At 44.0% G+C, this 22,280-nt stretch overlaps 1 protein-coding gene across 1 annotated transcript; it reads left to right on the top strand.

The window, feature by feature from the left end:
• The first annotated feature begins 6,039 nt into the window (after positions 1 to 6,039).
• Tomm5 (translocase of outer mitochondrial membrane 5) lies at positions 6,040 to 8,874 on the top strand. Its single transcript, NM_001398960.1, is given in 2 exon segments — positions 6,040 to 6,226; positions 8,424 to 8,874. Coding segments are annotated over 2 exon segments (156 nt in total). The 5' UTR covers positions 6,040 to 6,105; the 3' UTR covers positions 8,459 to 8,874.
• Positions 8,875 to 22,280: the final 13,406 nt, after the last annotated feature.

The following is a 22,280-nucleotide window of genomic DNA, read 5'->3' as shown; positions in this document are numbered from 1 at the left end:
TAATTAAAAATAGGCTGGGCAGATCTCTACGAGTTTGAGGCTAGTCTGGTCCACTTAGCAAGTTCCCATCCAGCCAGAACTATATAGTGATACCTTGTCTCAAACAAACAATAAAAAATGGGCTGGCAGATACGGCTCAGTGGGTAAAGTCCCTGGCTGCCAAGCCTGATGATATGAGTTTGGTCCCAGGACCCCCTGGCTTGGCAGCAAGGACATTTACCCACTGGGTCATTTCACTGTGCACCTACCTTTCTTAATTTTATGTAGCCAAGCAAAACCAAGTTTACCAAATCTATAAGAAACAAATCCTTATGTAGAAATATAATAAATACAATTTGGGGAGTAAACAATTTCCTATCAGTCCAATATATACCTGGCCATCCATCCATTCATTCCCTCAATGGATGGTGAGTTTTATCATACATAAACACATGCCCTCATTGGCTGGAGGGCTTCAGAAGGACCAGTGATATACTCCTTATACTTGAGATGCTTCCAGACTTCTCAGAGAAGTAGAAGGAGACCATAAACTTGTAGATACGAAGGCCTAACTGTCAAAGTGAGAGCAGAGTGTTCTATAAAGAAGATGCCAGTGAGGTGAAGTTTATCAAAATTCTCTGCATTCTTTAAGGTTCAGAAGGGTCTTCCCTAGAAATGCAAGGCTCTCATTAGGTAGTAATTGCTAGAAGTAAGACACCTTATCTATCAGGTGAGGATTATGAGCCTCTATCACAGAGCAATCTTGTTGTTGTTGTTGTTGTTGTGATACAAGGATTCATTCATTATACAACCCCAGCTGGCCTGGGACCCACTATGTCAGAGCCACCTGCCTCTGCCTCCCGAGTACTGAGATCAAAAGCATGCAATAGCACACCTGAGCAGAATATATCTACCTACCTATTGTGTCTGTCTGTCTGTCTGTCTGTCTGTCTATCTATCTATCACCTATCATTGAAGGCACCAGTATGGAGGTCAGAGAACAACTTGCAGGAGTTGTCTTTTCGTCATGTGGGTCTCAGGTCATCAGTCTTGACGGTAAGCACCTTTACTTGGTGAGCCATCCCCACAATCCAACACAACAGGCTTCCATAGTCCAAGTCTCACTGGGTGATGGTGGTGCACGCCTTTATCCCAGCACTAGGGAAGTGAAGACAGGCAGGTCTTGGAGTTTGAGGTCAGTCAAGTCTACAGAGAGAGTTCCAAGACAGCCAGGACTACACAGAGAATCCCTGTCTCAAAGAAAATGGAACGGAGGGAGGGAGGGAGGGAGGGAGAGAGAGGGAGAGAGAGGGGGAGAGAGAGAGAGAGAGAGAGAGAGAGAGAGAGAGAGAGAGAGAGAGAGAGAGTCCAATTCTCTCTTCTTTGTCCTGAATTTTGTTTCATTTATTTTGAGGCCTTAGTGGACTTCTAAGTCAAGTTTACTTATATATTTTTATTTATTTATTTTTCAGAGCTGGGGACCGAACCCAGGGCCTTGCATTTGCTAGGCAAGTGCTCTACCACTGAGCTAAATCCCCAACCCCTATATTTTTATTTTTGCCTTGGTTTTCTTTGATATGAGGTTATCCTGTAGCCCAGGATAAGATGGGCTTGATCTCCTAATCTTCTTCCTTCCAGCTCCTGAATACTAGGAGTGAAGAAACGTTCAACATGCCCAGTCAATGTTGAAGGAGGCTAGGATATACTCCTCTCTAAGGAATGAGGAAGGACAGGATTTGAGTGAAATAATAACTCAGTCCATGTGGCTGCCATCATGGGTGTGGGAACAGCTGCTCTCAGCCTCTGGTGTGTAAGCCCTGCTTCTCAAGATGGAAGGACCCCCATTCTTTCTGTCCTTATCTCTTGGGTGAGAACTGACCACGAAGGTACTTATACTACAGGATATGATGGGGGGAAAGCCAAACTAGCCATCAGAGACCAACCCAGGTCACTCCTTCTCCTAACTCGCTCCTCTCTGGGCCCCAGCTTCCCTGTATGTGAAACAGAGAAGTTGAACTGTTCAGTACCCAAAGTCTGTTTTCTATAGATCATAAAGCGCAAGCTCATTGGTATTTTATGTTGTGTTAATTTCTCAGTCAAGGATCGTCAGTGAATCTCTGGCCATACACATACAAATTTCTCCCCAGTGATGGAGATCGAAACACTTAATTCTCTTATAGTTTGGTTGTACACTCTGAACACTTTCGTGAGGGCTGTCTGGGAAATTGAGTCAAAGGAAATGGCTCCTAAATTCCTCCTGGGAGCTAAATGGAAAACAAGACAGGCTATGACATCAGCCGCTATTTCCTCTGTGATCAAACGAAAGAACACAAACATCAATATTAAATTATGTATGCACACTCTTTATCTTTGCCTCTCAGCGCGCATCACGGTAAATCCTTCGCTCTTAGGTTTAGTTCATTATGTAGGAAGAACAGGAAACACAGTGAGCCTGGAAATATAGTATTTTAGTTACAAGTGACTTCGAAGATGAGACCTAAGGCACTCAGCATCCAGATGAGGAGTCTGAAATATGAAATGGCTCCATCCAGTGCTGACTTCTGGAGGTTTATCTCTTTATTTGCCTCACCTAAATTCACTGCGATTGGATGACACCAGCTCCTATATGCTAAATAAAGATACGTAAATAAGCACTATTTAAAAGCCTGAAATGGGGAGCCCACTCTTCTTTTTTTCTTTTTTCTTTTTTTTTTCCGGAGCCGGGGACCGAACCCAGGGCCTTGTGCTTGCTAGGCAAGCGCTCTACCACTGAGCTAAATCCCCAACCCCGGGGAGCCCACTCTTATGAGTGTCTTCTGAGACTCTTAGAGGGGCCGTGCAAGGGGAAGAAGGTCAAGTTCGCCAGGATGAGCATTTCTATCACAGAAATCAGTCTCATAGATTTGATCCAGACCAGTAAGGCACAGGCTGCACCACAAGTCACTTTATTCCTTCTATGTCGCTCAAGGCCGGCAGGTAGCAGACCTTCCTAAGGAATCTTCATAAGAATTACATTGTCCTGGGGAGGGAGAGATGCCTCTGAGTGAAGAGCACCCACAAGGAGGCTCACAACCATCTGGACCTGCAGTTCCAAAAGACTCAACACCCTGTTTTGACTTTCTTGGGCACCAGGCACACACACGATACACAGACATCCACATAGGCAAAACATTCGTACACACAAAATAAAAACAAACAAGTCTAAGACTCATACTGTCTTTTAGCTGATCAATCAGGTAGTTCCTACCCGGACATAATGCTTCTTTAGTTGAGCTTTAGATAAACATAATTCAGTGTTAGAAATCATTTTTTTTTTGAATCAAGAAGCATGGGTTTTGCTAATTTAATATCGTCTTTGATGGTCTGTGAATCCAAGCTACTCAAAAGCATCTCAGTAGAGGGGGAATAAGTATTACCTCATCTAAACTAGGTCAGTGTTTGGAGCCTAAGTTATTAGAATTATGTAATTGACAATTACTTCCTTCCTAGTCTGTGTTGCCTCACTCTTCAGATGCAAATCTGCCTATTGGGATCTTTGGTTGGTGTGTTGGTTGGTTGGCTGGTTGGTTTTTTGGTTTTTGAGAAGGGTTTCTCTGTGTAGCCCTGGGTGTCCTGGAGCTCACTCTGTAGACCAGGCTGGCCTCCAACTCAGAGATCTGCCTGTTTCTGCCTAGATTAAAGCTTCTGCTGAGATTAAAGGTTTGTGCCACCCTGTGTGGCAAAATCTGTTTGTTACATTCTTTCCTACCTTAACTAATACACACACTGGTTATTTTGTTTATCTGTTTTCGTTTGACTCTGTTGATGTGATAACAGAAAGCGACTTGAGAAGGAAATGGTTTATTTCGGCTGTCAGATGCAGTTCATTACAAAGGGACGTCAAAGGTAGGTGTTGAAGGCGGGAGCCTGGAGGCAGGGATTGAAGTGGAGGCCACGGAAGATTACTGCCTGCTTTACTCAGCCAGTTTTCCCACACAATCCAGGATCACGTGTCAAGGAATGGTACTGCTCTTACTGGGCTGGGCCCTCCCACATCAATCACCCATCAAGGAAATGCCACAAAGGCTTGCCCACAGGACAATCTGATGGAGGCATGAGGTTCCTTCTTCCCAGATGACCCAAGCTTGTGTCAACTTGACAAGAATCTAGCCAGCACCCTAGCCGGTGATGTACATTGATGTCCATGCACTCCAAACTATTCTGCCCTCAGTGTCACAAATGGGATTCAAAATGCATAGATTGCCAGAGTTAAAAGAGACTTTAGAGCACGAAACAGAGACTTGTCCCTGATTTTGCTCGCAGCGGGAGGCATTGCCAAGTGTGATCTTTCTAGGTTCTGTCTGCAGCACTCATGAAGGCTGGACCTCTTCCTTGGAGTCAGCCCCTCTCACAACACAGCTGCCTCTCCTGGTCCACTGTATGAATTATAGATGCAAATGCTTACTAAAGCTTGAAGTAGATGAAGTTTTTTACCCTAACCCCAGGGTCTTGCACTCTGTCAATCAGGAAGGTGGGTAGTTATGCTAACATTATCAATCACCCTCATAGTAAAGTATTATTCTTATTTAACCCCAAATTCATTGTTGCTATACAGTCTGTCCTCAAAATAAGGCATTCTGATATTGAATTGTGTGAAAAATTCAGTTGTCTGATTCATGTCTGAGAACTCTAACAGTGCACTTGATTTCCTCTCATTTGTCCAGTGTTGATCAGTTTTGAATTGGGCTCATACTTGCTGCATTTCAAAGTCTGCATTAGAATATTTAAGGATCAGTTTTTGGAGAAAAATGAGTATACAGAAAAAATGTGGGAGATGTTAAAAATTCAGTGTCTGGGGCACTAGCAGTCTGAACTCACTAACTGAGGGTGATAAGCTTGAACTCTGGTTTTCGTATGTGTTTGTTTGTTTGCGTTGGGGCCGTTTGTTTTTTGAGACAGGGTCTTTAGTCCAGATTGTCCTTGTAATTACTTTGTAACCCAGGCTGCCCTGAAACTTGCCGGGATTCTTCTGCCTCTGTCTCCTGAGGGCTGAGATTACAGGTCTCAGACACTGTTTCCAGTGACCTTGAGCTCTTGTTTGTTTGTTTGTTTGTTTGTTTGTTTTGAGACAGGGTTTTTCTGTGTAGACCTGGCTGTCCTGGAACTCACTTGGTAGGCCCAGTTGGCCTTGAGCTCAAAGATCTGCCTGCCTCTGCCTCCCAAATGCTGGGATTAAAGGCATGTGCTACCACTGCCCTGATCTTCAATTCTTGACCCTCTTCTTTCCAGCACCCTAGTGCTGGGAACACAGGCTAGTTTTTGTCAATTTGACACCTAGGAAGAGAAAACCTTAATTGAGGAATTGCCTCCACCAGAAGGCCCTGTTGGTGGACTACTAATTGATGGAGGAAGGCTTAGCCCACTGAAGGCTGCGCCACCCCACGGCGCCACCCCACAGGTGGTCCTAACCAGTAAAAGAAAGTTAGCTGGATGAGGCCAGGGCAAGCTAGCCAGTAAGTACAACATCTCTGCTTGATCTCCGTTTCAGTTCCTGCCTGTTTGTTCCAGCTTGAACTCCTGCCCTGGCTTCCCTGGATAATGTAACAGTTTAGGTACAATAAACCCTTTCCTTCCTAAATTGTCTTGATGGTGTTTATCACAACAACAGTACTAGCCAGGGCTTCATGCATTCTAAGTAAACGCTTTGGCAAACGAATTTCATTCCCAACCAAGCTCTTTTAAATTCCAAACCTAGGAAACACAGATTATAATGTGCATTTTACGAAGCACTATCTTAGACACTTCATAAATGCTATTATTATTTATAATGGTATTTTTGCACACACCTCTCTACTTTGCAGCATAAAACAATTTTACAGTTGGCAGTCTCCGTTTCAGTCCAGCTGGGAACCAAAACACAGTCCAGATCCACCCAAGGCTCAGAGATTTAAGGCTGCGACCGCCCCCTTCAGGTCTCCTAGCTTCAGACACAAGAGTACAGGATGAAGTTTTTCCCTCACAGGTTCCCGTCGCATGACGGAAACAAGGGGTGGGACAGGAAGTGGAGCCTGGTTGAGTTCCGGGTGCAAGGCGGCCGCTGGAGCAGAGCAAGCTGCGGCTCTCGCAAGCTTTGGAGGCAGAGCTGCAATGTTCCGGATCGAAGGTCTCGCGCCGAAGTTGGACCCGGAGGAGATGAAACGGAAGATGCGTGAGGATGTGGTCTCCTCCATTCGGAACTTCCTCATCTACGTGGCCCTGCTGCGAGTCAGTGAGTGTCCTTCTGGGCTGTGACCGTGAGGCCACGCGTCCACGCCCAACTCTGCACGCGGTCGTGAGGCTTTAAACTGAGCATCCAGGGGAGAGTGGGGTACTTGCACGTCCAGGGCTACCCAACCACGCTCACTCTAGGGGTCTGGGGGTCCTGAGGCTGTGCCCAGTGCACGTGGTGGCAGAGGGCGCGTGGTTAAGTCACCTTTGCTCGCCCAACGTTTGTGCTTAAGGAGCTTACACGTATTATCCCCAGAGCAATACCCTCTTTTTGCAAACCTAGAAACGGTCCCCGGGAGATGGCTGACCCAAGGTCATTTGGCCGTTCAGACAATGAGTCTGACTGCAATTCCGGCCGAGCTCTTAATAAGGTACCAGGCGCTTTCTCTTTCTTCTTGCCTTTGCAGTAAAAAAGATTAGCTTTCTTTGTGTTTATTTGCACCGAGGGTGAAGTAAACGATTGTTATTTCTTGAAGAAATATCTGAAGCATTTGATTTCACCATTAACAAGTTAATTCTGTTGCTTGATCTCGGTACCCCCTTAATCGAGAGCTTGAGTTCACAGGACACATATGCAAGGTTAAAGACACACTGTCAATTTTAAAAGCAGGGGCTGGCTAGATGGCTCACTGAGTTGGGCGCTTTGCCCAAGCTGGACAACCTGAGCGGGATCCCCATTTGGTGGCAGGAGAGAACCAATTTCCAGAAGTTGTACTCTGACCTCCACACCTGCACCACACCACGGAGTACACACAAAGTAAACAATAAAAAGATTTTTTTAAAGCATTGAACGACTTTCTAGCACTGTTCTCTAACGGTATGACAAGTGGCCAACCCCTCCCTTGTTCTCAATAGAACATACTTAACATTGTTCAGTGCTTGCTTGCATATGGCTGTCTTCTGGGCGGGGAGAGGCAGGAGTGGTTGAAATAATTGAAGAGCATACCAAATCTTTTAGAAGACTAGAGTTAGACTTTGCCTGGAACTTACTGAAGTGGAGGCCTCTCTCATTTGGGTGCCTCTTTTGCTGTACTCTCTCTGTATCGCTGGTTTCTCTGGGAGAGGACATCTCAGAGTGTGGAAGCACCCAGAACATCTTGCTCATCTGACAGCCTCTAAACCTCAGCTTTTCCATCCTTTTCTTATAGGGGAGAGCTGTCAAGAAAATGTTAGCCCAGTGATCTTTGTATTTGACACGCACTGACCGGGCATGCTAGCACACGCCTTTAATCCCAGCACTCAGAAGGCAGAGACAGGCGGATTTCAGTTGAGTTTTAGACCAGCCTGGTCTACAAATGGAGTTCAGAACAGTCAGGGCTGTTACACAGAGAAACCTGTCTTGAAACAAAACAAAACAAAACAAGAGACTTTTGTTATGTGTTTTTCTGCTTGTCTGTATGTGAACCACATGCCTACAAGTGCCTGAGGTCCAGAAGGGGACACTGGAACTCCTGGAACTGGAGTGAAACTGGCAATTAATTGTAAGCTGCCATCGATGGCTGGCTGCTGGGATCTGAACTCAGGTCCTCCTGATTGACAGCAGACACTCTTAACTGCTGAGTCATCTCTAACTGCTGAGTCCTCTCTCTATCCTGGTGATGCCACCTCAGTGTTCCAGACAGCTCTGTGTATGTCATTTATCAAGTCAGCACAGTAACTGGTGGGATGCAAAAGACACACACAAGTGACAGAGAGAAAAACCAGAGGTGTCTGTTCTGCATGCCTTCCTCAGGGCTTTCCCTCCCCTGTGCCTTCTAGCCTGTGTTTTCCCAGTATTGGTCATCGAACCTGATAATCATTTGTTTCCCCTTGGGTTTTGGGTTAAATATCCCCACCTCTCCAAGTATACCTTGGGGATAAAGTCCTTGCCTGGCCTGTGCAGGACCTGGGCTCAACTTCCTGTAGTGCAAAATAGGTGAAAGGTCCCTACAGTAAAGAACTGTTGTAGCCCTTGAGGAAAGATGCAGTGGTTGTCCTTCCTGTATGGCGATGGTTATTGGGCCACATGGGAATGGGCGGCTTTGCAAGGCACTGAATCCCTTTTTGTGATTAGGCAGACAGAGGTTTGGTAACAACTTGGAAGTTTCTGAAACCATATTTCATAAAGTCTGAGACACCCACCCCCACCCATTTTATAATTGTGCAGTATAGCCTGTGGGCTCGTAGAGTAAAACCTAATCCGGGGGTTTTTCTTTCAGCTCCATATATCTTAAAGAAGCTGGATAGCATATGAGGCTTGGGAGTCCCATGGATGCATGGCATGAAGAACCACCTGGTGACAGCTTCTCCTCCTGTCTGCAGATGAAATGGCCCAGAAAGGTGTAAGACTGATTAAACGGACATTAAAAAAACGAAAACAAACAAACAAACAAAAAAAAAAAACTACTTGTTAAGAACAAGTTGGGCTTTGAGAACTGACCTCCATAGATGAAATATAAAACTACTTGGGAAGTGCAAATATCCACCTCTGTGAGTGTTGCCGGAATTGTAGATAATGCCAGACTCTGAGGGGCCTATGTCTCAGCAGTCATTTCTGTTTACGACTTCTGTTCAAAGTGTTACTTGGGAAGAGTCTGTTTGGAAGTCAGCATACACCCACAATGACTTTAAGCACAGTCTATATTTTTAATAAACATTCTGATGAAGAAAGCGTGGGTTTTTGTGTTCTTATCCCACTTTGGTTGGTCATGGCCATCCCTGGAAAGACTGCTGCAGTATTGTGACTCTTGCCCCTTTAGTTTTGTTTGAACGTGAGAATTTGTTGATCCTGCTATGTGGAATTGTGCTTCTTTGCCGAAATCTTAGTGAACTGTAGATGACTGCTTGATGCTAGAAATACAAAGACAATGAAAGTGGGGTGGGGTTGCTGTATTTTAGACTCAGATAGTTCTCTTTCTCTAAATGTGTTGGCAGAAGGGGGCTCTCAGTCCTCCAGAGCAACGGTCCATGTTCCCCTCTGTTTAGCCAGTGTATATGGGTTTGCTCTGTTGTTAAGAGTGTTTTTATTTTATATGTATATGTGTCTGCCTGTGTTGTGTATGTGCACCATGTGGGTGTCTGGTGCTAACGGAGACCAGGAGAGGACGTTGGATTCTCTAGACCTGGAGTTGGGCAGTTAGGAGCTGCCGTTGGATGCTGGACCTTCTGTGAGAGCAGCAACTGAGCCCTCTCTCCAGCAACGCCACTGTGCCTTAGTAACATGATGATGCTGTCGTTTCTGTCTTAGGTCTTGTCCACCTCTCCGTGTATTACCAGGATTTGGTTTCTTTTCATTCTTTGTACCCATCATGCGTATGTTTCTTGTCACCTGTCTTCCTCTATGCAGCCTAGTGTGGTTTTGGTTACACCAAATGGTTTTCTTTTCCTACATATTCCTATTATCCCCTAGATTTTGTTTTTCTATGAACTTTCCACTAAGTTAACTAACTTTTCAACAGGTGCCAAAATACACCGTTTGCTTTGGTCAGTCACCACATCTGCCTTCTCAGGGGAGTGTCCCTGGAGCCTCTGCTGTTCCCTCCAGACCCTGTGGCTGTAACCTGGGAACGGCATTTCTTATCCTTGCTATCGTTTGTTTTCTTGAAGCTCTGACTGGTGACATAGGAAGTGAACATTTTTAGACTTTTCTGGTCTGGAAATTGCTTTTTATCTAGTCACACGTTTGCTGAAGTTAAGAGTTCTGGTTGGAATCTTCACCCTTCAGGGTTTCAAGACATTGTGACATTGCCTCCAGCTTTGAGTGCTGCTGAGAAATCTGAAACCTTTTGACTTCTGGTCTCTCTGTGAGGCCTAATTTTTCTTTCTGAGAAACAAGGATCTATTGTACTGGTAGTCCCTTCCATTCCACAGTGACAATTCTGTGTGTGTGTGTGTGTGTGTGTGTGTGTGTGTGTGTGTGTGTGTGTGTGTGTGTGTCTGTCTGTCTGTCTGTCTGTCTGTCTGTCTGTCTTCACACCATGGTCAAGGATACTGCCCCTGCAGAGAAGTAGATTTGACTTTGATCTCCAGTGCTCGAGATGCCTGACTTTGAGGAGATAAACCTCTGAATTAATTGTCGTACTAGAATTAGGGTGGCCCATCAAGGGGACCGACTGGCACTTGATAAACAACAGTTACCGATTTCCAGATGTTTTGAGGTGTCTGTCATGCTGATGCTAATGTATTCAGAATTACCAGAGACATTAACTCAGCAAGTGTGGTGGCACCCAGTGGAAGAATTTTAGTTTGAGGCCAAACAACAAAAATCACTTAAATTCATTACCAAAAAATAATGTTGGTGGGTCAGTATTGATGTCTTCTAACAAGCGGTGAAGTTGAGGGTCAAGTTTCAGTGCGGCAGCTAAATAGATCGGCAAAGATTAGACTTCGAATGTAATTTGTGTGCTTTTCTTAGAGATAAAATGTGGCTGCTCCTGCCTATTCGAGTGCCTGTTCAGGCCAAAGTAAGAAATGTGGCGGCTCAGTTCTTAATGAGTGGCTCCTTCTAGAAATGGAGTCTTCCTGCTACATATCCCTGGTGACCCTTGAACTTTTGAATTCTGCTGCTATGTCTTCTAATTGCTGGGGTTACAAGTGTGCACTTCTATACCCGGCCTATAAATAGCTTTTTCAATTCAGGCTATGCCCATTGGGAGTGTTCGGTGTTTGGAATAGATAATTCTGAAATAATATACTAGAAAATATTTAGGGTGCTGGAACAGTGGCTCAGTGGTTAAGAGCACTGACTGCTCATACAAGGGTCCCGGGTTCAATCCTCAGCACCCACGTGGTGGCTCTCAACTGTTTTGTTACTCCAGTTTTGGAGATCCAAAACCCTCTAATGGCATCTCTGGACACAAGGCATGGATGTGGCACACAGACACACACGCAGACAATACTCATACCCAATGAATTCTTAAAATATTTAGACCATGTACTTCCTCAGCATAGATGTCCTTGCAGTCTCCACTGTCCCCCCAGCATAGACTACACTTCCCTTAGGTTTTCAGTGACCTTGGTCCTCTTTAAGGTCTTGGTTGAAAGGGTGTTTTCTCAGTGAAGCTTTATTAATACCTTTTATAGGCAATAGGGTATTTCAGTTTATGAAGACCCAAGCCTGCTGTACACCTGTGTGTGTTCTGCTAAATTGATGTTACGTTTAAGATTTTTTAAGTTACAGCAGGGGTAGTGCGGGTTGGTTTTGGGGCTGCTGGAGCCTTGCTGGTCAGTTTAGAGCACTTGCTGCTTGCAGAGGGTCATGGTTTGGTTCCTATTGTTCACGTCAGCTGACTCACAATAGACTGTTAGTTCCAGGTCCAGAATATCAAGTGCTTCTTCTGGCCTCCATTGGTGCCTTCGTGAGCATGGCACACACACACACACACTCAGATACATACATCCACACGAGCTAAAACTTTAAAAATTATAGAGTCTGTGCAGTACACTCCGTCTTCCCCTTCCTGGCTTTATGTTTATTGTCACTGTCATTGGGCATGATTTTTCTTGAGAATTGTTTGTCTCTCCTCACTAAGAACGTGTTCTGAGGACAGGGATTTCTGTCTACTGTGTTCACTCTGTATCCCAGGATACAGGTCTCCTGGCGTCCAGCAGGCACTCGGTATTTGTCCAATAAAAGAATGAAGGAGTGGGCAGGGCTGGAGAGAGGACTCAGTTCAGAGCACCTGTTGCTCTTGCAGAGGACCTGGGTTCAATTCCCAGCATCCACATGGTGGTTCACAACCGTTTATGGTAAGTGATGCCATCTTTGACCTCTGCAGGCTCCAAGTGTGCCTATGTTGCACATACCTACATGCAGGCAAGAAACACATAAAGTAAATCTTTTTTTAAAAAGAATGGAAGTGTAGAAGCATGAAAAGTAAAGTAACCATAAAATGGCGAGGCTCTCAGAGGGGCTTTTCTTTCTCCCTTCCTCCCCTCTTTCCTCTGTTCCCTCTTTCCCTTCTCTCTCTTCCCTCCCCCCACCCCCTTGTGTTGTGTTTACTTATGATTGTGCAGGATCACACACTCAAGCCCACCCAGATGTTGGGTGTCTTTCTCTCTCAGCCTTCCTATCTTGAGGCAGAGTCTCACTGAACAAGAGGTTTTTCTGTCTCAGCCCAGCTTTTTATGTGGATGCTGGGGATTTGAACTCAGGCCCTCATGCTTGCCGAGCAAGCTCTCTTACCCATCTCCAGCTTTCTCTAATGCTTTACTTACTGAGCCCAACTATCATTGCATGTAATTGTTTGAATTGATGGAAAACAAGTAATATGAGATCAGATGATACAGAGAGTGAAGAAAAGGTTTTGGGACTGTGGTGGATAAGAGTAAAACCTTTGATTGGCTCCTTCCCAGTTCCACAGGAAAATAACAGCATATTTTATTTTACATCATTTAGTTGTTTTTTAAGTGAGGCTGGTCTTGAGTGTCTTAGGTCGGCATCAAACCAACTCTGTAACTAAGGAAAATGAGCATGAACTTCAGATCCCTGTTTCTTCTCCCTCTCAAGTGCTAGATTATGGGTAAATGCCACTGCAGTGTTTTTGCAGTGCTAGGGGTGGAACCCAGGACTTCATGCACCCTAAGCAAGCCCTTTACAAACTGAGCTACAGGCCAGCCCTGGTATATTAAATACTCATGTTGCTTAGTTGAAAAAGAACTCTATGGCAAGTATGTCTTTGCTTTGACCTACATAATGGCTCTTCTGATCGCATCCTATTAATAGTAAATAGTTGCCAGGCCATATACCTACACATCAAAGAATACATCCTCCGAGGCGTTGGAAGGATGACCGTGCCCTGCTACACCTGATGGTGTGCTCCTGTGAGAGGAGAGGTTCAAGTGTAACAAGGAAAACAGCACCTGTCCCGCTGTTTCAGTCATCACGTGCTGAGGTGCCTTTCAAAACAGACTGCAGTCTGAAGTCACCTGGGAAGCTTTGTAACAAAAAGGCCCATTGAGGCAGAATTGGGGATGAGCCCCAGTGATCTGTTTTTCCGTAAGCATTCAGATGATCTCATTGGCTCAGGATCTGCTCTGGATAACTGATAAACTCATATTAACTTAAGGTCTTTTCCAATTATAAAATTACATAATTGTTTAGGAATAAGAAACAAAAGGAAGACTGAGTGGTTGTGGGTTTCATTAGTAAAACTGTAGCATGAAGGACTGAGGGGTGTGGCTACTCACATCTGTAATCCAGGGCGTTGCTCCACATCTGCAAACCCAGCATTTGTTAGGTGGAGGCTGCCGGAGGGCTCTTAATGCTTGAGATCAGCCCGAGCTGCATAGCAAGACCCTCTCTCAAAATAAAAGGTCCTCTGCTCTGACAGATACTTCAAGGTTAGCCATCTGGCCATAGACGAGTGGGTAGTTAGTATTGATGGGGGACTGGAAACCTGGCTTCTCGAGGAAAGACTCCAATACCAATTCCAGATGCTTAGCCCAGAGACTCGAGAAGTTGGGTTAGTGTTTATTTTGTTGGTTTGTTTGTTTAGACAGGGTGTCTTTTTATGCCCCGCTGTCCTAGAACTCACTCTGTAGACCAGGCTGGCCTCTGAGTGCTGGGATTGAAGGCGTGGGCCACTGTGCTTGGCTGCCTTTTGAGCTGCATTTCTTTCTTGTGTAAGTGCGCAAACTCAAGTGCAAACACTCATGGAGGTCAGAGGACAACTGTGTGGAGTCCTTCCTCCCTCCACCTCTCTGGGTCCAGCTGAACTCAGAACCTCAGGATTGTCAGCAAGCACATGGACCTGCTGGAACATGGCGCTGGCTCTAGAGAGCTGTTTTTACAGATGAAAGGGGTGGCCTTTTCACACAGGCAGAGTTAGAACACCTACTTTCCCAGAAGGCAGAATAGGAACACCATATTGAAGCTATAAAGGGGATTCTTTCCTGAACCCACATTATGACCAAGAGAAGCTGGATCAGGGAAGGAGCCTTTCACTTAATATTAATTATCTTTTGGCAAATTGGTAAATAGCAGTAAACAAAACAAAACATACGCCATGATCTTTTCTCTACTTTCAAAAACTGCTTTATACAAATTCTGCCCCACATTTCTCTGTTACATCTTAACAAAGATATCGAATAAATGACAACTTGAATTAAAGGAGAAGAATATTGGCTTTGTGGGTGAAGCCTAATGTCCAAGTATCAAAAAACATCTTAATGGAAGACTTCACAATCCCAAGTATTTCTTTCATTGTCTGTGGTGCACCAAGCATCAGTGGTAGGGAGATGACCATAGTCTTAGGGTTTCTGTTGCAGCAAAGAGATCATGGCAGCTGTTATAAAGTATTTAATCTGAGCTGGCTTACAGTTAAGAGCTTTAGTCCCTTATCATCATGGTGAGAAGTATGGTGGTATGTAGGCAGACCTGGTGCTGGGGGAGGAACCAAGAGATCTGTATCTGATCCGCAGGAAGAGAGGCACTGGGCCTATCTGAAACTTCAAAGTCCACCCCCAATGACTCACTTCTCCAACAAGACCCTACCTCCTACTAGTGCCACAACTATGAGCCTATGGGGGACATTTTCATTCAAACTACCACAGCTATGATCTCTGACCTTAAGAGGCTTGCAGGGCTGGAGAGGTGGCTCGGTGGTTAGGAACACTTACTGCTCTCCCAGAGGACTCACATTTGGTTCCCAGCACCCACATACAGCTCACAACCCAGTGACTCCAGTTCCAGGGGATGAGGCCTCTTCTGGTTACAGGCACCTGCATGACGGATGCACATAAAGTCACATGGGCATGCACACAAGTAATTAAAAATAAAAAGCGGTTCACACCATGCTTTTAATCCCAACACTTCAAAGCTACATAGTGAGACACTTGTCTCCAAAAATTATGGAAGAAAAATATTTTATGGGGTCCAGCAGACGTTATATCTTTTCTCCTCTATCATTTTGTTTCTGATGACCTCATTATATAAACTCCCATGAGAGCCAAGTGCAAGTGCTTGGAGCAGATGGAGAAGAGCCTGGACCCTCTTTGATTGGGGAAGAAGCAGAGAAGGCTCTGTGGGGAAGGTACAGGAAGATTTGGACCATTAGCACTTGGCTAGAGAAAGAGTGTGTCTGAGAAGTCTGAGGAAGACAGGAGGCAGTGTTATTGAAGTGAACTGTTGAGCAGAAGCATAAGAAGTCCTCAAGGCCTTTGCCAGTTTCTGGTTTCATGCTTGGCTCTGAAGGTCCCATGCTGCCATCTGCTGAGTGGTATGTGTACTGCAATCCCAGATTTCACCATACAAGCCTCCCCAGTAAACCACCACCAGTCTTTATTACAGTCCTCATTTATACGAAACAGTCTTTCAGGGTGAGATGGCTTGGGAGTAAAGACCCTTGCCACCAGGCCTGAAGGACAGAGGTCAATTTCCAGGACCTAAATGGTGCATTCTGATTCCTGGTAGTTGTCCTCTGACCTCCACATACATACATGTACACCCTCACATGTACACACATGAAAATACACATCACATACAAACACATGCAAAAACATGAAAAGGGAAACAGTTTAAAATGCCATACTCTTCCCCTACCCTGCTTTGAGGCCCTGCCTAGAGACTATACATAGAAGGCACATGTAAGGGTGCAAAGACCACTACTGCAGCAGCAGAACACTACAAAAGCACTCACATACCTCACCTTTTTCCTATAAGAATGTGTGTCCAGGGACTGGAGAGATGCTCAGTGGCTAATGGTACTACTTTCTGATCTTGCAATGTGTCTTAGTTAGGGTTTTACTGCTGAGAACAGGCACCATGACCAAGGCAAGTCTTAGAAAAACAACATTTAATTGGGGCTGGCTTACAGGTTCAGAGGTTCAGTCCATTATCATCAAGGGGGGAACATGACAGCATCTAGGCAGGCATGGTGCAGGAGGAGCTGAGAGTTCTACATCTTCATCAGAAGGCTGCTAGCAGAATACTGACTTCCAAGCAACTAGGATGGGGATCTTAAAGCCCACACCCACAGTGACATACCTACTCCAACAAGGCCACACTTCCTAATAGTGTCACTCACTGGGCCAAATATATACAAACCATTACACAATGGACAGGAGTTCAGACCCCAGCACCCACATAGGGTGGCTCACAAACACCAATTCCAGCTTCAGGGGATCTGACAACCACTTTTGGCCTCCAGAGCACTTATTCACACAGACACATAAATGAAATCTTTTTTTTAAAAGTATGTTTGTACAGCGTGCATGTGTGTATGGTTTGTGTGCATGTGTGTGTTTGTGCACATATGAGTACTGGCCTGAAGTAGGCTGTCTTCAACTGCTCTCTACCTCATACTGAAGCAGAGTCTCACTTGTCCTGAAACTTAGTTCTGCTAGCCAGCTTGCTCGGGAGAGTCTGCACTCTTGGGTAGCAAGTGCTGCTTCACCCCTGAGCCACCTTCCTAACCCATGCTTTAGTCTGATATGATATTCTTAAATTGTCTCTTTAGAAGTGACACATGAAGTAGAGAGGTTGCCTCAGCAACCAACAGTGTTTACTGCTCTTACAGAATCTCCTGGGTCTCCATAAGAGTACCAAGTCTAAGAATAATGGGAATATAGGGAAAAGAAGAAACCCAGGTCAAAGGAACAGTATGTATTTTCAACAAAATCCTAAAAGAATAATTTCTTATCCTAAGGAAAGAGCTGCCTTCTATCAAGGTACAAGAAGCATACAGAACACCAAGTAGACCGGGCCAGAAAAGAAAATCCCCTCACCACATAATACTCAAAACTCTAAATGTATAGAACAGAGAAAGAATATTAAAAGCTGCAAGGAAAAAGACCAAGTAACATATAAAGGCAGGCTTGCTAGAAACTGACTTCTCAGTGGAGACTGTAAAAGCCAGAAGGGTCTGGACAGGTGTGCTACAGACTTCCTAAGAGACCACAGATGCCAGCCCAGACTGCTATACCCAGAAATACTTTCAATCAACATAGTTGGAGGAAATAAGACATCCATGATAAAACTAAATTTTAGAAATATCTATCTACAAATCCATCCCTACAGAAGGTGCTAGAAGGAAAATTCCTAAAGAGGTTAACCATACTCAAGAACACACAGGGAATAAATAATCCCAGACCAGCAAATCAAAAGGGAAGAAACACAAACACAAACACAATAATAGGAATCAACCATCATTGGTCATTGATATCTCTCAACATCAATGGTCTCAATTCTCCCAATAAATGACACAGACTAATAGAATGGATGTGAATGCAGAATCCATCTTGCTGCTGCATCCAAGAAATATACATTAATATCAAGGGTAGACATTACCTTAGGATGGATGGCAAGGGGCATTACAAGCAAATGGACTTAAGAAACCAGCTGGCATAACCATTTTAATATCTAAAAAAGAAACAGACTTCAAACCAAAACTAATCAGAGGAGACAGGGAAAGACACTACATACTCATCAAAGTGGACATTGCAACTTTTTTTTTTTTTTGGTTCTTTTTTTCGGAGCTGGGGACCGAACCCAGGGCCTTGCGCTTCCTAGGCAAGTGCTCTACCACTGAGCTAAATCCCCAACCCGACATTGCAACTTTTAACAGCTATGCACCAAACACAAGGGTACCCAAGTTCATAAAAGAGATACTTCTATGGCTCCTCACACACTGATGGTGGGAGTTTTCAGTACCCCACTTTCACTAATAGACAGGTCATCCAGACAAACTAGAGAACTGCTGGAGCTGACTGAGGCTATAAACCAAACAGACCTAACGGATTTACAGAACATTTTACCCAAACACAAAAACATATACTGTTTTCTCAGCACTTGGGAACTTTCTCCAAAATTGACCATACACTCAGACACAAAGCAAGTCTCAATAGGTGGAAGAAAGTCGAAATATCACCCTGCATCCTATCTGACCACCGTGAATTAAAGTGGGATATTGCCAACAGCAGACACCGCAGAAAGTTTACAAACTCACAGAAATGGAACAATTCACGACTGAATGAAAAAATAGATCAAGAAAGAAATGAATGTGCTGGCTAGTTTTATGTCAGCTTGACCCAAGCTACAGTTGTCTGGAAGGAGAGAACTTCAGTTAAGAAAATGTCTCCACATGATCCGGCTGTAGAGTATTTTCTTAGAGATTGTTGGGTGGGGCCATCCCTGGGGAGGTAGTCCTGGGTTCTGTAAGAAAGCAGGCTGAGCAAGCCACAAGGAGCAAACCAGCAAACAGCGCCTTTATCAGCTCTGCCTCTAGGTTCCTGCCCTGTTTGAGTTTTTGTCTTGATTTCCTTCAATAATGAACAGTGAAAGTGAAAAAAACCTTTTCCCCCCTCAATTGCTTTGGCCATGGTGTTTCATCACAGCAGTACCAATCTTAACTAAGAGAAACGAAATGAATGAAAATGAATGCACAACAAACCCAAAATTATAGCACATAAGGAAGGCAGTTCTTAGAAGCAAGTTCATAGCACTAAATGCCCACATTAAAATAAAACAAAACAAAAAGCGGGAGAGATCTCATACTAGCAACTTACTGGCACAATGGAAAGCTCTAGAACAAGAAGAAATCATGCCCCAAAGGAGTAGATGGCAAAAAATAATTAAGTTCAAGGCCGAGATCGATGAAAACAAACACACAAATAAGAATGACACAAATAATTAGTGAAACAAGGTTCACTTTTTGGGGGGGACAATATTGACAAACACTTATCCAAATTAACTAAAAGGCAGAGAGAGAAGATACAAATTAACAAAATCAGAAATGAAAAGGGGACCAGAACACCAGACGCTGAGGAAATCCAGAGGATCATATGAACATATTTAAAAACCTGTACGCCACCAAATTGGAAAGTCAAAAAGGAATGGGGAACTTTCTGAATACATACTATTTATGAAAGTTAAATCAAGACCAGGTAAGAATTGTTCCAGACTTTCAAAGAAGAGTTAATGCCAACACTCATCAAATTATTTCACCCAATAGAAACAGAAGAAACACTCCTACTCATTACACAAGACCATAATTACTCTGCCACGCAAATCACAAGAAAGAAAACATAGATGTAAAAATTCTCAATAGGGCTGGAGAGATGGCTCAGCGGTTAAGAGCACCCGACTGCTCTTCCAGAGGTCATGAGTTCAATTCCCAGCAACCACATGGTGGCTCACAACCATCTGTAAAGAGATCCGATGCCCTCGTCTGGTGTATCTGAAGACAGCTACAGTGTACTTATATACAATAAATAAATAAATCTTTAAAAAAAAAATTCTCAATAAAATAGATCCAAGAACACATTAAAAAGATCATCCACCATGATCAAGTTATGCTTCATCCCAAAGAGCCAGGGATGGTTTAATATATTAAAATCAATAAATGTAATTCACCATATAAACAGACTAAAAATGAACCCACATGGTCATCTCATTAGATGCAGAAAAAGGTCTTTGACAAAATCCAATACTCCTTCATGATACAAGTCTTGGAGAGATCAGGGATTTAGGGACATACCTTAACATTTTTTTAAGGCAGTTTACAGCAAACCCACAGCCAACATCAACTTGGAGAGAAAGTCAAAGCAGTTTTACCAAAGTCAAGAACAGGACAAGGTCGTCCACTCTCTTTACACCTATTCAACAAAGTACTTGAAGTCTTAGAACAATAAGACAATTGAAGGAGATCAAGGAGATACAAAGATACAAGTTGGAAAGGAAGAAGTCAAAGTATCTTTATTTGTAGATGATATGATAGCATATATAGGTGACTCTAAAAATTCCACTAGGGAACTCCTACAGCTGATAAACACTTTCAGCAGAGAGTCTGGATGCAAAATTAACTCACAGAAATCAGTAGTCCTCCCGTATACAAATGACCAATGGGCTGAGATAGAAATCAGGGAAACAATGCTTTTCACAATAGCCTCAAATAATAGGAAAATATCTTGGGTTAACTCAAGCGAGGCAAGCCCAAAACTTGTATATAAAAACTTCAAGAAGGACATTGAAGAGGATATGAGAAAATGGAAAGAACCCATGCTCATTAACAGTACGATTTATACAGTAAAAATGACCATCCTACTGAAAGCAGTCTACAGATTCAATGCAATCCCCATCAGAATTATTTTTTTCCTTTTTCTTTTCTTTTTTTTTTTCCGGAGCTGGGGACTGAACCCAGGGCCTTGCGCTTGCTTGCTAGGCAAGCGCTCTACCACTGAGCTAAATCCCCAACCCCTCCCCATCAGAATTATTAACTCTTCATAAGTCTTGAAAGAACATTTTTCAGCTCAACATGGAAACACAGAAAACCCAGGGCAGCTAAAATAATCATGAATTACAAACAAACAAAACAAAACAAAAGAACTGTGTAAGGTACCACTCCCCCCCCCACCCCTATTTCAAACTGCACTACAAAGCTATGGTAATAAAAACTGCATGGTATCGACACAGAAACAGACGAGTCGATCAGTGGGTTGGAGTTGACAGCACAGACATAAATCTATGGACACATGATTTCTGATAAAGAAGCCAGAAACACAGAACACTGGGGGCGGGGGCAGTGTCTTCAACAAATGGTGCTGGTCAAACTGGACACCTGCATACAGAAGATTGCAGATAGATCCATACTTCACACCCTGCACAAAACTCAACTCCAGATGGATCAAATACACCAACAAAAAAATCAGACACATTGAATCTGATAGAAGAGAAACCTGGAATAGCCTTGAACTCATTAGCACAGGAGACAACTTCCTGAACAGAACACCAATAGCACAGGCACTAAGATGGACAACTAATAAATGGGACCTCACGAAATGCAAATCAAACAACCCTGAGATTTCACCTCACACCAGTGAGAATGGCTAAGATCAAAAACTTAGGTGACAGCAGATGCTGGCGAGGATGTGGAGAAAGAGGAACACTCCTCCATTGTTGGTGGGATTGCAGACTGGTACAACCACTCTGGAAATCAGTCTGGAGGTTCCTCAGAAAATTGGACATTGAACTGCCTGAGGATCCAGCTATACCTCTCTTGGGCATATACCCACAAGGTGCCCCAACATATAAAAAAGACACGTGCTCCACTATGTTCATAGCAGCCTTATTTATAATAGCCAGAAGCTGGAAAGAACCCAGATGCCCTTCAACAGAGGAATGGATACAGAAAATGTGGTACATCTACACAATGGAATATTACTCAGCTATCAAAAACAATGACTTGGGGCTGGGGATTTAGCTCAGTGGTAGAGCGCTTACCTAGGAAGCGCAAGGCCCTGGGTTTGGTCCCCAGCTCCGAAAAAAAGAACCAAAAAAAAATGACTTTATGAAATTCGTAGGCAAATGGTTGGAACTGGAAAATATCATCCTGAGTGAGGTAACCCAATCACAGAAAAGCACACATGGTATGCACTCATTGATAAGTGGCTATTAGCCCAAATGCTTGAATTACCCTAGATGCATAGAACACATGAAACTCAAGACGGATGATCAAAATGTGAATGCTTCACTCCTTCTTTAAAAGGGGGAACAAGAATACCCTTGGCAGGGAATAGAGAAGCAAAGATTAAAACAGAGACAGAAGGAACACCCATTCAGAGCCTGCCCCACATGTGGCCCATACATATACAGCCACCCAATTAGACAAGATGGATGAAGCAAAGAAGTGCAGGCTGACAGGAGCTGGATGTAGATCTCTCCTGAGAGACACAGCCAGAATACAGCAAATACAGAGGCGAATGCCAGCAGCAAACCACTGAACTGAGAACGGGACCCCTGTTGAAGGAATCAGAGAAAGGACTGGAAGAGCTTGAAGGGGCTGGAGACCCCATATGAACAACAATGCCACCCAACCAGAGCTTCCAGGGACTAAGCCACTACCCAAAGACTATACATGGACTGACCCTGGACTCTGACCTCATAGGTAGCAATGAATATCCTAGTAAGAGCACCAGTGGAAGGGGAAGCCCTTGGTCCTGCTAAGACTGAACCCCCAGTGAACGTGATTGTTGTGGGGAGAGCGGCAATGGGGGAAGGGTGGGGAGGGGATTAGGGGGATGTTTGCCCAGAAACCGGGAAAGGGAATAACATTTGAAATGTAAATAAGAAATACTCAAGT

This window comes from Rattus norvegicus, chromosome 5 (assembly GCF_021556685.1).
Source record: "Rattus norvegicus strain SHRSP/BbbUtx chromosome 5, alternate assembly SHRSP_T2T, whole genome shotgun sequence".
Taxonomy (NCBI): domain Eukaryota; kingdom Metazoa; phylum Chordata; class Mammalia; order Rodentia; family Muridae; genus Rattus; species Rattus norvegicus.
The sequence above is the reverse complement of the archived record's forward strand: the minus strand, read 5'-3'. Positions and strand labels throughout refer to the sequence as shown.